General features: G+C 42.2%; 1 protein-coding gene across 16 annotated transcripts in view; it reads right to left on the bottom strand.

Moving 5' to 3' along the window:
- Nucleotides 1-9,486: 9,486 nt before the first annotated feature.
- Nucleotides 9,487-16,329, bottom strand: part of LOC121592988 (RNA-binding protein Musashi homolog Rbp6) — a 621,310-nt gene continuing 614,467 nt past the window's right edge. For all 16 annotated transcript variants that reach the window (XM_041914978.1, XM_041914980.1, XM_041914982.1 and 13 more), the window contains one exon: nucleotides 9,487-16,212. In XM_041914978.1, the coding sequence (XP_041770912.1) occupies nucleotides 16,171-16,212 (42 nt within the window). In that variant the 3' untranslated portion in view covers nucleotides 9,487-16,170. The remainder of the gene's footprint in view (nucleotides 16,213-16,329) is intronic.

Below are 16,329 nucleotides of genomic sequence, written 5' to 3'. Positions count from 1 at the left end.
TTTGATTTGATTTGTTCGCTCTGATCCCCTCTGGGTTGGCTGGTTTTTGCCCTTACATTTGATCCAAATCGAATTGTTGCCTCCAATGACCGTGTTTCGTGTATGTCTGTGTGTTGGCTGTTTGTTGGTCAACTCTTTAGCCTTTCCCATTCTAATAAGCAGCTCTTCCCGGGAGTGAATGGAGTGTGTTTTTGTGCGGGCAAGAGAAAGTTAGACACTTTTATTTGATGATTGGACAGGCCGCTCCAGGAAGGCTCACTGTAAAAGCTGATCCAATTCTTAGGAACGAAAATGGCTACGGGGAAGGGAAAGAAAAGAAAAGCTAAAAAATGGTTTGATTTAAGGTCGTTGCTTTACGGTTTAATCCATTTTGCTTGAGAGCTCTGATTGACGCATGACTGTCGTTTGTTCAACCGATGGCTTCGCTGTGATGCTCGATGCGTTAAATTCGGTGGGTACTGTAAAGCTGAGGCCTTTTTTAATAGCTAATTTTATTGAACTTAATATTGCAATTGAAACTGTTTACTTCTGGGATTTATAGCGTTATACTGTAAGTCCATTTAGGAATCGTTGTAGTCACTAAGCGTTATAGAATATCAAGCTGATATGAATGTAAAGACGTACTCCTAATAATACTTTTAGTAGAGAATGTTAAATGCACAGCCTTTGGCAGTGTATCTCATGCTAGATTACTTGGCTAACTGGACAGATTGGACCTATCAGAACCTTAAGTGACACGGCTGAAATATTATTTGAGAGTGTGTGAGAGAGAGAGAGAGTAGCAAGAGAGAGAGAGAGAGAAAGAGAGAGAGATAGAGAGAAAGAGAGAGAGATAAAGAGAGTATACTCAGTTAGGTTAGGTAACTGCAAAAATCTACCGGTAAAATCGGAGTCCAAACAAATATCAATAACTTCAAGCCATTGGTGCGACTGCGATCCCTGGTGCATACGTCATTATTTAACGCTCTGCGTTGATAAATGTGTCACCATCGCCTTCAGCAGCGCTGATTGATTAGACCAGAGGTCTCCAAACTTCGCACCGATTGGACGATACCTTTATCTAATAGGGAAACGTTTAAATTTCCTTCTGATAAGAAAATACCAACTGAATATATACAAATGAAACTTCTAACTTATACATTAGACTTGAAAAAAATAAAATAAAATAAATTTTAATTGAATTGATTAACTTCAAAATTTTAATTTAGACCAGAGTAATCAAAATCATACAATTCAAACAAAAAGAATTTTCAAAGTCATCGCAGGCCGCATTATAGGCTTTGGAGGGCTGCATGCGGCTCGTGGGCCGTAGTTTGGAGACCCTTTTGGAGTATGCGTTTGAAACTGGTAAACGTTGAAAAGATTGGTTTGTGTCCAGCGTCTAGGCATCACCTTTCTTTAAAGGAACAGCTGCAGGAGGATGTCGTTACAGGATGCAGCAAAAAAGTATTTCACGCTTTACAATATCGGATCCAACTACAACTAATAAAACTAATTTAAAATATATTAATTTGAATTTAAAAATCCTTTTAAAAAAATCTTCGGAAGTCCGATGTCCGATTTGTTCCGGGTCATTGTCATGTAACTGGTGAAGAACAGATCCTCACCCAAATGCCAATCAAACGCTCTGCACCGCCGTTTTACCTTTTTTGCTCAACTTTAATTTAGTAAATTCAAAATAAACGCATACCGTGTCGATTGCCAATCGATTGCGAAAATTAACTTTGCCTTTACCACCGTTCCCCCCGTTCGCTGGCTGATTGGGACCGGCGTCTCTGACCTCGGAATGTCGCTCATTAAAATGGGCAAAAGCTAACACCAGTGCAGTACCGAGTTCAAAGCGAACCGGCCAGCGAGCAGCAGCAGCAGCAATAATGAATGATGAAAATACTCTCCCCCTCTCGCTCCACCTCTGCAGAGCCGGGCGCCAGCCAACTGCCAACAATTAGAAAATACCTTTCGAAAGGCGAGAAGCAAATTCAGGCAGTAAGTCCCACCAGCATGTCAATGGCTGTTCGCCGTGAAGGTTCGGAAATAATTTGCAGCTTACCGTGGAACATCAGATTTTTTGCTCCTTCGTCTTGTCCGGTGAAAGGTTCTTGAAAAGTTGAAAGCAAAAAACAAAAATGAACTAATGCTTGTACGTCTAATTTGGTTGCTTCAGTTAGAGCGATTTCTCAAACAGTTATTGTATGTGCTGGTTTCATGCTATTGCACGGGAACGGAAACAGAACCTGTGGAAAAATTAACTGACACTGTTACGCGTGTTCTTTTCCTGCTTCTTTCTGCACTATTTCGCTCGTTCGCTGGGCCGACGGAAGGCAGGGAAAAGGTGCATGTGAAATAAAATAGAAAAAAAGGGAAGAAAGAAATAAGCAAATTTAATTAAAACTAAAATTGGTTCAATTGTTCCGGTTGCTCGCGTATCGGTACGCGGGCTCGCATTGTTCGTGTATTTCAGGTCTTATTTCCTACATTAAAACAAAAACAAAAATGCTCTGAACATAACGGAACAAAGGAGAACACCAGAAGCAAAAAAAAAGAAAAAAAAAACTATAATTGACACATTTTTCGGTTGTCGATCTTTGGAGTGAATTTTTGCGACATGTGCACTTGTGTATTTGTGTGTGTGTGTAGGTTAGAGATTTTTCTAGTTAAACTATTCCCAGAGGAATTTTAATGAAGAAACGTTCAATCCATTGATGACAGTTGAAAATGAAAAGGTAATTATATTTAATGTTTTTTAATCACAAAACAACCTTAAGGGCTGTATTTAAAACCTCATTTTTCAGCGAGTACAGCACGTGTAGCACATTTTTTTTATTTTGGTTTATACAACATTTGTGTTTTTTTTAAATCAATATTTAGATTTGTATCTTTTCAATGAAATTGAAATCTTGTCAACACTTTATACAAATCCACACGCATCTGCTCAAGGAGTACTTTATTATAGAACACAGGTCGATGCAAAGTCCGTTGCAAGGTTGCCGTTTTCGGCTTACTTTAGACAATTTCATGGAATCTATTGGCTTTCAAAATTTCTCCATGGCTTTTTGTCAATGCACTCATCGACCTGTTCTCTTTCATATATATTGCATCATACTTTAACCCTTGATTATTTCAGCTGGAAACATATACAAACAAATGCCGACTTATCGCATGCTCGATCGAGGCAGCGCTCATGTGTCGTAAGGCAATCGTAAGCCAGACAGAACGCAAAAATCAAATTGGGAACAGCCCAGATGATGGATATACTTTAGGCTGACAGGCTAAAATTTCGGTTTCTTATTGAAACGATCGGCTTACCCGTTTCATCTATCAGTTTTCTAGATGAAGTACTACGCTGGTGCAGTGTTTTATACCTGATAATGAAGCGAACACGAAAACATGGCGAATAAAACGATTAACTCACGTCCCGACAGAATGAAGCCTTGTCAGTCTAGCCCGTTGGCCGTTTGGCCGCTACGATTATGTTAATTTGTTCAACTATGACGTGTTTTCCTAATTCTGTTATTTCCCTTCGGTATCTCATTTCCTTTTTTTTACTTCTATTTCCCGTGGGAAAGGGATAGTTACTAATTTGAAACGCAAACACACATGGCAACCCTCGAGCTCGATACAGTGAGGTGTGTGAAATGGATTTTTACTTCGATGAAAGATTCTCGCCTCTCTCTCTCTCTCTCTTTCTCTCTCTCTCTCTCTCTCTCTCTATCTCGGTGTGCCACATGACCTGATTTTGAAGCTGCCAGTGATACCCATCATTCAGACCAAGCACTTCCCCATTTCGCTACCATTTCCGTCAATCAATGACACGCATGAAAAGAATCGAGGGAAAGCTTTTTTTTCCTTTGTCCCCCTGGACCCCGGGACGGCCAGTATCGACGGTCAATCTGAAATGGCTATTTCATGGTGGATCATATCAATCCTCCGATGCCTTTATGAGTGTGCATGTGCGTTCGGTTGGGCCAATTCAATGGGCACGGCCCTGCCAGGTCGTGTTTTGTTCTGTCCTGCCGTGCTCTTGCTCTGGCCCGATGTACTTGTGGAAGGCCACATGAGAGGGTACATTTTTTTAGGCCAATTCCTTTCAGCAGTGTATGTGCTGTATAGCATATGTGTGTATGTGTGCGTGGGCACGTGTGCAGGTCTATTTCAGGAGAGGAGTCTGTTAATTTTGCTGTTTTTTCTCCCACATAGCTCCCATGCCAAAACTTCCCAGTTCACTATTTTCGTGTGTGTGTGTGTGTGTGTGTGTGTGTGTGTGTGTGTGTGTGTGTGTGTTGTGTGTGTGTGTGTGTGTGTGGTGTGTGTGGTGTGTGTGTGTGTGTGTGTGTGTTGTGTGTGTGTGGTGTGTGTGGGTGTGTTGTGTGTGTGTGTGTGTGTGTGTGTGTGTGTGTGTGTGTGTGTGTGTGTGTGTGTGTGTGTGTGTGGTGTGTGGGTGTGTGTGTGTGTGTGTGTGTGTGGTGTGTGTGTGTGGTGTGTGTGGTGTGTGTGTGTGTGTGTGTGTGTGTGTGTGTGGGTGTGTGTGTGTGTGTGTGTGTGTGGGTGTGTGTGTGTGTGTGTGTGTGTGTGTGTGTGTGGTGTGTGTGTGTGGGGTGTGTGTGTGTGTGTTGTGTGGTGTGGTGTGTGTGTGTGTGTGGTGTGTGTGTGGTGTGTGTGTGTGTGTGTGTGTGTGTGTGTGTGGTGTGGTGTGTGTGTGTGTGTGTGTGTGGTGTGTGTGTGTGTGTGTGGTGTGTGTGTGTGTGTGTGGTGTGTGTGTGTGTGGTGTGGTGTGTGTGTGTGTGTGTGTGTGTGTGTGTGTGTGTGTGTGTGTGTGGTGTGGTGTGTGTGTGTGTGTGTGTGTGTGTGTGGTGTGTGTGTGTGTGTGTGTGTGGTGTGGGTGGGTGGTGTGTGTGTGTGTGGGTGGGTGTGTGCGAGCAAACGTGTGTGGTGGGAAGGTACATAGACCTCGGAACATACCACCTCCCTTCCACAGCCCCCAGGAAAAGGGAAGAATTTTAATTTCAATTACCTATCGATCTAATTGGATTGGATAATTTAATTTCATGGTGGGATAGATTGTTTTCATCCACCAGCCACCAGTCTTCCTTTCTGTCCCTGTTTCTCCATTTTTCGAGCCTGGCAGTGCATTGACCAGCTACAGTTTTAGGTTAGCGCGGCAGGGATGTGTTTTTTGTTGCTGTTGTTTTGGTTGAGCGTGTGCTTTTCAATTGTGGTACAGTATTTTTTTTTAATACTGCGATTGCTTAGTTTCACTTGCCGGCCGATGGATACCCACACTCTCGATGGAATTTGGGAGGATTGTGGGTGGTGGTAAATGTACAGCGGTTTTTTTTTTTAATAAAATAATTGTCATGCACGTTGTATTAGCAGCATATGAGCGTATATGAGCATATGCTGGCTATCGTATCTGTGTGTACATGAACAATATACAAAGAGGATTGTGTTGTGCAGATTCAGTTAATACTGTTTCGGATTTTTTGTGCATGCAACGAGGTGAAACAATCCTTTCAGAAAAAAAGTATTCATCGAGTAGCTTTCAGCGTTACGTAATTTAGTGATTAACCCTGTGGATGACACTGATCGAGAGGAAGGTACAAGCTTTCGTTTGTGATCTCTTTCTCGCTCATGTACTAAGCGCTTGGACGAGATATTCCGTGTACGAGTAAACTGATGCTGTATTCTTATCACGGTGTGGGCCAAGCGATCGAGATAGTGTAGGTGGCACTGAAGGAGACGCATGATTTTTTTCTCTCTCTCTTTGATCCTTGCCAGAACCGTTTGAGCCAGCGATAGAGGAACGGTTTTCAGTTTGGATAACAGGAGCGCATCCAAATGGAGAGGTAGCTCTTATCAGTAAACAAAATATCTCTGATCTCCTTCTAACTCGTGCTGAAAGCAAGGAAGCTTTGATCGGGTGTCATTAGAGAGTGAGCGAGAAAAGCGTCTAATCCTGTGGATGACACTGATCGAGAGGAAGGTAGAAGCTTTCGTTTGTGATCTCTTTCTCGCTCGTGTACTAAGCGCTTGGACGAGATATTCCCTGTACGAGTAAACTGATGCTGTATTCTTATCACGGTGTGGGCCAAGCGATCGAGATAGTGTAGGTGGCACTGAAGGAGACGCATGATTTTTTTCTCTCTCTCTTTGATCCTTGCCAGAACCGTTTGAGCCAGCGATAGAGGAACGGTTTTCAGTTTGGATAACAGGAGCGCATCCAAATGGAGAGGTAGCTCTTATCAGTAAACAAAATATCTCTGATCTCCTTCTAACTCGTGCTGAAAGCAAGGAAGCTTTGATCGGGTTTCATTAGAGAGTGAGCGAGAAAAGCGTCTAATCCTGTGGATGACACTGATCGAGAGGAAGGTAGAAGCTTTCGTTTGTGATCTCTTTCTCGCTCGTGTACTAAGCGCTTGGACGAGATATTCCATGTACGAGTAAACTGATGCTGTATTCTTATCACGGTGTGGGCCAAGCGATCGAGATAGTGTAGGTGGCACTGAAGGAGACGCATGATTTTTTTCTCTCTCTCTTTGATCCTTGCCAGAACCGTTTGAGCCAGCGATAGTGGAACGGTTTTCAGTTTGGATAACAGGAGCGCATCCAAATGGAGAGGTAGCTCTTATCAGTAAACAAAATATCTCTGATCTCCTTCTAACTCGTGCTGAAAGCAAGGAAGCTTTGATCGGGTTTCATTAGAGAGTGAGCGAGAAAAGCGTCTAATCCTGTGGATGACACTGATCGAGAGGAAGGTACAAGCTTTCGTTTGTGATCTCTTTCTCGCTCGTGTACTAAGCGCTTGGACGAGATATTCCCTGTACGAGTAAACTGATGCTGTATTCTTATCACGGTGTGGGCCAAGCGATCGAGATAGTGTAGGTGGCACTGAAGGAGACGCATGATTTTTTCTCTCTCTTTGATCCTTGCCAGAACCGTTTGAGCCAGCGATAGAGGAACGGTTTTCAGTTTGGATAACAGGAGCGCATCCAAATGGAGAGGTAGCTCTTATCAGTAAACGAACATCTCTGATCTCCTTCTAACTCGTGCTGAAAGCAAGGAAGCTTTGATCGGGTTTCATTAGAGAGTGAGCGAGAAAAGCGTCTAATCCTGTGGATGACACTGATCGAGAGGAAGGTACAAGCTTTCGTTTGTGATCTCTTTCTCGCTCGTGTACTAAGCGCTTGGACGAGATATTCCCTGTACGAGTAAACTGATGCTGTATTCTTATCACGGTGTGGGCCAAGCGATCGAGATAGTGTAGGTGGCACTGAAGGAGACGCATATATTTTTCTCTCTCTCTTTTTGATCCTTGCCAGAACCGTTTGAGCCAGCGATAGAGGAACGGTTTTCAGTTTGGATAACAGGAGCGCATCCAAATGGAGAGGTAGCTCTTATCAGTAAACAAAATATCTCTGATCTCCTTCTAACTCGTGCTGAAAGCAAGGAAGCTTTGATCGGGTTTCATTAGAGAGTGAGCGAGAAAAGCGTCTAATCCTGTGGATGACACTGATCGAGAGGGATGATGAAGCTTTCGTTTGTGATCTCTTTCTCGCTCATGTACTAAGCGCTTGGACGAGATATTCCCTGTACGAGTAAACTGATGCTGTATTCTTATCACGGTGTGGGCCAAGCGATCGAGATAGTGTAGGTGGCACTGAAGGAGACGCATGATTTTTTCTCTCTCTCTTTGATCCTTGCCAGAACCGTTGAGCCAGCGATAGTGGAACGGTTTTCAGTTTGGATAACAGGAGCGCATCCAAATGGAGAGGTAGCTCTTATCAGTAAACAAAATATCTCTGATCTCCTTCTAACTCGTGCTGAAAGCAAGGAAGCTTTGATCGGGTTTCATTAGAGAGTGAGCGAGAAAAGCGTCTAATCCTGTGGATGACACTGATCGAGAGGAAGGTAGAAGCTTTCGTTTGTGATCTCTTTCTCGCTCGTGTACTAAGCGCTTGGACGAGATATTCCCTGTACGAGTAAACTGATGCTGTATTCTTATCACGGTGTGGGCCAAGCGATCGAGATAGTGTAGGTGGCACTGAAGGAGACGCATGATTTTTTTCTCTCTCTCTTTGATCCTTGCCAGAACCGTTTGAGCCAGCGATAGAGGAACGGTTTTCAGTTTGGATAACAGGAGCGCATCCAAATGGAGAGGTAGCTCTTATCAGTAAACAAAATATCTCTGATCTCCTTCTAACTCGTGCTGAAAGCAAGGAAGCTTTGATCGGGTTTCATTAGAGAGTGAGCGAGAAAAGCGTCTAATCCTGTGGATGACACTGATCGAGAGGGATGATGAAGCTTTCGTTTGTGATCTCTTTCTCGCTCATGTACTAAGCGCTTGGACGAGATATTCCCTGTACGAGTAAACTGATGCTGTATTCTTATCACGGTGTGGGCCAAGCGATCGAGATAGTGTAGGTGGCACTGAAGGAGACGCATGATTTTTTCTCTCTCTCTTTGATCCTTGCCAGAACCGTTTGAGCCAGCGATAGTGGAACGGTTTTCAGTTTGGATAACAGGAGCGCATTCAAATGGAGAGGTAGCTCTTATCAGTTAACAAACATCTCTGATCTCCTTCTAACTCGTGCTGAAAGCAAGGAAGCTTTGATCGGGTGTCATTAGAGAGTGAGCGAGAAAAGCGTCTAATCCTGTGGATGACACTGATCGAGAGGAAGGTAGAAGCTTTCGTTTGTGATCTCTTTCTCGCTCGTGTACTAAGCGCTTTTACGGGTCTGTAAAATAAGGTTTGTTTATAACACTCATATTGTTTGTGATGTAGCAAGTTTAATATTAATAGGGATGAGGTTCCATTCGATGTAGCTTTAGCTACTGTTCGACCATGTTACAACAATTAAACATACTTACCGATGTGATTTCACTCAAACGTATTTAAAAGAACACATTGATCCTTTCTTTCAAGCGTAACGAAAATAATAAATGAAAAACTGCGAAACGACTCTTGTTGTTTTTTTTTTTGGTTTTTTTGTCTTTGATGTGTGTGAAATTGATTATTATTCGCTCTTTTTTGTTTTTCACCTTGTGATGCCGTATCGCTCACCCCCAAAAGTGTCTCTCTGTATCATCATCATCTGTCTGCGACTCTTTGTAACTTCGATTTGCCAGTTGCGCACCAATGGCCTACACCCATTAACGCCCCGTGCCGAATCGTTATTGCCCTACCGATCGCTTGCTTTCATGCTGTTTTTTTCTGTTTCTCCCATTGCCTGGTCCCCACGGTTTTGCTGGTGCCCCGGGGGCTCGTGTATGTATGTTTGTTCGTGTGTGTGTCTGTGTGTGTGTGTAGTGTCAGTGTGTCTGTGGCCGTTCTGTGTTTCGAATCTTTTCTGTTTGTGTTATCTCCGGTGCCGCAGCTAGACCGCGGTAACACCACGTTACATTACGTCTCTTATTCTGACATGCTACACATCACCCATCACGGTATCACGCACTGCTACCTTGGCATGACCATAAACGAGTGTTTTTTGGTTTTATTTTTTTTCCTTCTGCCTAGAGTGTGCTTCTGAGTTTTCCTTGTTTGTTTTGTTTTTGTTGTTTTTTTATTTGTTTATTTTTGTTTCTTGGTTGGTGGGGACTTGCTTACTTTCATTTGTTTTGTTTTTTTTTGTTATTTCTTTGCTTAATAAAAGTAGAATATGTTTTTTTGTTGTTGTTTAAAGTGTGCAACGCGCGCGCACGCGCTTACGCGCTCCCGTAAATGTATTACCATGCATCCATGTTTTGGTTCGCTCCTTGCTTAACGTCCTCTCCGAGAGCGGTATCTGGTTTCTTTCTGCTTTTACTAGCTAGCAATAATTGTAATAATCATCATAATTCACAATTGTTAATTGTATTTGTTCTTTTTGTTATTTTTTGTCTGTTTCTGTTGTTGTTATTGTTGTTTTGTATTCCGTTTCAGAGAATGTGTACGTTGTTCTAGCTGTTGCTGTAGTAGTGGTTGTTGTCGTCTTGTTTCTGTAAGATGTTTTTCCTTGTGTTGCTCTCGCACATTATTGTTTAGAAGAAAATTGTGGGATTTATAGCATTTTATTCGTTTGGTTTTGTTTGTGTGGGTGTGTCTGTGTATTTTTATGTTTTTTTCTTCTCCTTGTTCTGTCTCCTGCTTACATGTCACATATTCAGGCAATTGGTTTTATTCTTATTTTGCAGTTTATAGAATGTTAATGCGCGGTATGGGTATTTGGTTTACCGTTCTTACTTTGTCCGGTTGCTTTTGGTTTGTTTGGATTTTTGCTTGGGATGTGGTGGTTGTTAAACTTTACGTTATTTAGCATAGAGTTAGAGAAAATTGTGTTGCTTCTTAAGTTGTTTTTAATTTTCCTTTTTTTTGCTTGTTGCGTACGCTTTCTTTCTGCTTTCATTGCTGTAACTGTCGGGAAATGTGGTTTTATTCTCGCGTTGCCAGCTTCCTTCCCGTCACATCGTATTAGAGTGGGGGAGGGGCAAACAACGGACACCTAGAGTGCCCTCGTTTTATCCCCTCAAAAGAGACACGCCGGGTGTCGTCTGGTTTGGTGCTTACTTTCTTTGTTTGTTGTTTGTTTGTTTCTTTAATGATGTCTTTCCTGTTTGTGCTATTCCTTGGTGTGTTTTTGTTGCTGTGTGTATGTATGTGTATTTGATCTCATTTCTCGATCCATCTCTCTGTGTCTCTTTCGTTCTCCCTTTTGAAAGGTAGTTCGACCAGGCAAATGATGATGATCATCATACTGATGATCCGCCATCATCGGCAGGCATCAAGAATCAAACAAGGCTCAAACCCCGCGCGTACACTTACGCGCACGTTTGTGCCGGTGCGTGCCGGCGGGCTGTGGGCACTAGACACAGACTTGGCAAAAACGTTACCCTCCACCCGGCCCACCCTCTCTAGCAGAGCGTTTCTAGAGACCATATTGTTCGCATTTTACGTTTTTGTTTTTGTTGCACGCGCCGCCATCCATGTTTTTTTTTCTTTTTGTTGTTGTTGCGTGTGTGCGTGCGCCTCGGCGGCTTGCATGGCTTGTGTCCCATATTAACGCATCGTTGGGCCCGGCATGGCCCACCCATCATCACACGCATCAGTTATGATAAAAATTAATTTATAATAATTGTAATTTATTATCATAGTATTTTTAAATATTTGTTTTACTTTTTTTTCTTTTCTTTCAATTATTTAATTTAAATTTTAATATAATTTATATTTAACTAAGATTTGTTCTTCCTTGCGTCTTCCTTCTATTGCGCACTGCATGTGGTTCCGGTTCTGCTTGTGTTTTGTTTTTTTTTGGGTGTATTATTCTTTTGTTCTCTCTTTGCCTGTTGTTGCTGTTTCTGTTGCTAATTGTTGTCCAGTTGTTGTTGTTGTTGTTGCTGCTGCAGCTGTTTTTTCTATCGACATTCACGTTCGCTAATTCATCTGTGATCGGGTTTTAGGTTTGAGATTGGTTTCTGTATGTTCTCAATCTATCCCGCGGAATTGCTCCATTTTTTTTTGTTGCTTCATTTTTCACCTCTATGTACCTACTTTTGCTGCACTGGAGTTGCTGTCCACATCTTTATCCTATATGTGCTGCCGTGAGTTCATTTCTTCTGCTTCCCTTTTTTCTTGCCGGCATCGCTCTGTTTGAATGCGCTTTTATCTGCTGCTCAACTGCATCAATCTCGACATAGTTATATATTTATAATATTTTACAAGTGTGATTTTCTGTCCTCTCTTTTGTCTGCCGCCCCTGCTGTTCCTTTCGAATGATGCTAAATATGCTGTTTCCCGTTGTTTTTTTTTTTGTGTGTGTCTGTTATTTTTATTCTCCGCCTCTCGTCGTTTTTGTTTTGTTTTCGTTATTCGTTCATTAATTTGCTTGAGTTTTTGATGAATTGAATTCGTGTGAGTTTGTGTGGTATTTTGTAGTAAGATTCCCTTAAAGTTATGTGAAATTGTTTATGTGAAGTATTTTTTTTGTTTGTTTGGGAGGGGAGGGTGAATATTTGCTGATAACGTTTCTTTTTTTTTTTTTGGTTTGGTTTATTATCATGCTTGTGATGCTTGTGAGTAATGACAGAGTGCAAACTATTACCTGTTTGCGGTAAGAGTGTAAAATTGCTCCAAACGCTCCCGCTCCTCAAAACTGCACACACACATACACACACACACACGCATACGCGCGCACACACATTGCTTTGTAAAAAGGATGCAATTTTCCACAAGTTTGCTCCGACTGTTTGTTTTATGCAGGGAAAAAAGCAAGGGCAAGAGTTTGATGAAGATGTGACCTTTAAACGTTGCATTTGTTATTGTATATGAATTGTTTACTTTCAATATTTAAATGTATAGGCTAGTAGTGGCATCCGCGCCGAATGGCCAAACAGTGAACAGTGACACCGAATACAATGCGCCACCAACCGCCCCGCTCTTTGCGTTACTCTGTGGTCTATTAATTGATTTCTGTTTTATTTGCGTTTGTCCACCCACCAACCAAACCTACATGCACGCGCTTGTGCATTAGTGTGTGTGTGCACGCATGTGTGACTGTTGAAGTGGTGCGGGACGTTTACACAGTACGAGGTACCACCGGCAACGAGCCGTAATTTAGAAGCGCAGCAGGCACCTCTCCCATCCGACTTGCTGCTGTCATTGTCATTTATTTTAATTAATTAGCTGGTGCCACCAGGGCCCCACACAAACCTCCGCTGTACCCCCTTCGCTAGCGCACACATTAGCGCACTTCTTCTACGTTAGCTCCTTCGCATAAGCGTCTGCTGTCTGCGCCGCTCTCTTCCTCCTTTCAGCTTCCTCCTACTAGACTGCTGCCGCTCATCATCGTACTAATATAACAATTATTGCGTTTTCACCTTCCATCATCACCAGCGTTCAGGGTTCTTTTTTGTTTTCCTTTTTTTGTTACTTAATATTTTTCTCCATATCTATTTCATACAAACATCAATCTTTTTCCGACTTGCCGTGTTTTTTTTTCTTCTGCTTTACTTCTGTTTGGGGAGGAAAAATTTCAATTACTATAATAAATTGTTTCCTTCTTTGCCCGCGCCGCACGCGTTGCTCTATTCTGTTCTGTGTTCTGTGAGTGTTGTTAGTGTGTGTGTGTGTTTTGTGGGGCATTTTCAGCATTGTGTATATTTTGTTTGTTTGTTTGTTTGTTGTTGTTTGCTCCATTGCTTCACCGCGTGGCGCCGTGTGCTTTGAGAACGGAAATAGCAAACAGGAATATAAAACGACAAGGAAACAGTAAAAAGTAACGATGAATATTAAAAGTGGTCAAACTGCATACATTTCCACACAAATACGTAGCGCATTACGCGCGTATGCGCTGCTTCACGGCAGAAGGAAAGAAAGAGAAAACAGCACAGCAATTCATACCGCTGCCGTTTACGCAACGTTAACGCGCACTACGGTTACACCCGCAGAAGGTGTTTTACCTTCCGCCGCTGCTTTGTAGGGGTTTGTGTTGTAGTGTGTGGTTGTTTCAATCGTGTTCGCCATGCCCTCCCTTCCCTTTGATTCTGTCTTCCATAAATATATATAATATATATTTATATATTTATATATTTTTATACCTAAGACCACTAGCGTACCATCTTTTACCTGCTGCTATTACCGTTGTAAAAAAAGTTACGTTAAATCGTTAAATATGCTTGTAGCAAACGTAATAATTGTTCCATAATTGATAGAGTGTATGTGTGTGTCTAGGTGTGTCTGTGTGGGTTCTGGTGTTGATCGTTATGCGTCGAATGTGTTGCATACTTTCGCTATCATAAAGGGAGGAGGGTGATCACGAGTGTGTTTGTTTTTGCCTAAATGTTTTTTTTTCGTTTTCTTCTAATTGTGTCAGCTGGAAAGTTGTGTGTGTCACACATCAGCCTCACTACATGCACACTTGCAGTGTGGTCTGTACAATGCAATGGGGAGGAAGGAAAACAATGGCAGGCGCGTTGTTGCGGTGTTGGTGTTGGGCACTCCTCCACGTGCAACGCTTCATCCTGTGCTGCCTAGTGCATCGCAGAGAAAGATGCACGGATGCAGAACCCTACACAATCTCACCGCTCCGTGCTCCCCCACCATGCTTTCCACTCCTCCTATACACTCTTCTCCTCCCCTCCCTTTTCTATCTATAGTTTGTCTGTGTACGGTCAGAGACTGTGAGTGTGTGTGTGTGTGTGGTTTTCCGTATGTATGAAATGAATGTGAGGGGGGGCGTTTACTATGTTTTGCAACGTTCTTGCCTTCCTGTTTTCGTTAAGAGAATGGTAAATTTTTGGTTCTTTTGTTAGAGTTTCTCCTCCCCAACCACCCACCCACGCGTTTTCATGCACGCCTTTCATTTATAGATGCATGTAAGATTTTTATTTTTTGGGGGTAGTATTTTTTGTGTTTTGTTTTTTTGGTTGCTTTTGTTTTCATTTAGCTAAGTATTTGCTTTTTAAATTGGCTTAAATTCAAAAAGACATTAAGTAAATAGTAATTATTCGTAATAACAAATTGGGTTTCTTTTTCTGTTTTCATCTTTCCTCTCCTCTACCTTCCTCTTTTTTTGTTTGTTCTTTTTGCAAAACAAATCGTGTTGATCTTTGTTTCGTTTAGCTCATAGGTTTAAACAATCATGTTTAGTTTCGCTTAACATTAATATGTGTGTGTGTGTGTGTGTGTGTGTGTCTGTGTGTTTAGGTGTGTTAAAGTGTAGTTTGTATGCTCATTTTTGTTTTAGTATATCGAGTTGGATGTGTTTGGTGTGTGTGTCTGTGTGTATAACGCTTATTTTCACCCTTCCACACAGCACGTGGTTTGCTTTTCGCGACAGCAACGTGCGAGTGTGTGTGTGTGTGTTGAGGGTTGATTTTTTTGTTAATAATTTTTTGCATTAGCAACTCGTTTGTTTGCATTATTCTGCCACGCTTCCTTTTGTTTTTAATATACCATTTGCCTTGCGCTTGGCTGCTCGTGAAATTTGACTGCCTTAAACACCCATTGCGGGCTGGTTCTATTGACGTTAGATTGTTACCCGCCCCGCCACTTTTTATCTTATCTCACATCCCTTTCCGCCATTTACTAGACAACTTGGCAGGCTTCACCTCTTGCGAAAATGGGTAAGCGATGCTTCCCCCTCGAAGAGCAGAGGCCGCCACAAGCACAACAACACACAAACCACCTCAACATCACGCCGTTGTGATACAGCAGCAACGGCAACACCAGTGTGATAGTTATGGTGTACAATAAAGCGTATGCTTTAAAAGCGAATTGTGAACAAAACGAAACACTACAACGATACGTCTGCACACACACACACACACACACACTGTAAGCCGATGATGGCGTTTTTGTTATTGTTGATTTTCTCTCAATGCCAACCACTGCGGCGGAAACTGTGGCAATTGACAACTATCCACCACAAACAAAGCTGTGGCTAGTGGTCTTTCTGAGGAAACTCGGTAAATTAACAGGAAGTTAGGCAGACGTGTGTGTATGCTTTATTCTACCCTGTATAAGAATGTTACGGGAAAAATGTTCTCATACAGTTAAAATTTGATTGCTTAGAAGGCTTTTGAGCCAATTTCATTAATCCACCTTTGTCGATTGGAAAGTATAGCCAATTTTGACAGCCACTCACGGCAACATTTCAATTACTTTCATTTACCCTAAACCAACTCGAAGCAGTTTGCTTCAAACAAACCAATTTTCTCTCAACTCAGTATTATTGTAACAGCGTTTTGGCATATTTTTTAAAATACCAAAACCAAATCCCAGTTTACTCCTATTATAGTGAAATTATTTACTAATAAAAACCATACCGTTTCCAATTTCTCTGAACCATTATTCGCCATATAAACCTGCCTTCCGAGCATCCGCTTCCTGTGCGCAGACCATTCTGCAGCAGGCTGGTTAATGATGTTGCTGATGATAGTAATGATGACGAGAAGCGGTGCTGCTGCTGCTGCTGCTGCTGTATTGCAGCAACTGTCGTGGCAAAACGGTTCATAATTTCTGGCTGTGTATGTGTGTTGTTGGTTCTTATCTGTATCTTCTTCAACCTTACTCCCGCGCCACAGTTGTTCGGTTCCACTAGTCCGTTTTAGTCAGCAAATTCACGCGCACAAGCAGCTGCTCGTCTGTCAAACTCCAGTCCAAAGTACTAGCGATGGTGATCAAATATTGCTTAGTTTGTTTCAATGGTAGCCGTTGGTGAATGCCGCTGGAATTAGTTGGCCCTGCGGGAAGAAGGCGTGGAAAAAGCGCGGTTAAAAACTGCAATCGGCAGGTGCTCTAAAAGGCTGTTTTTGTTTAAAAGGCACAGCGCAGAGAAGCTGATCTTATTGATCTCAGTG

The sequence above is a fragment of the Anopheles merus genome, chromosome 2L (genome assembly GCF_017562075.2).
Source record: "Anopheles merus strain MAF chromosome 2L, AmerM5.1, whole genome shotgun sequence".
Lineage (NCBI taxonomy): Eukaryota > Metazoa > Arthropoda > Insecta > Diptera > Culicidae > Anopheles > Anopheles merus.
Note: the sequence above shows the minus strand (reverse complement) of the source record. Positions and strands in the feature narration are given on the sequence as shown.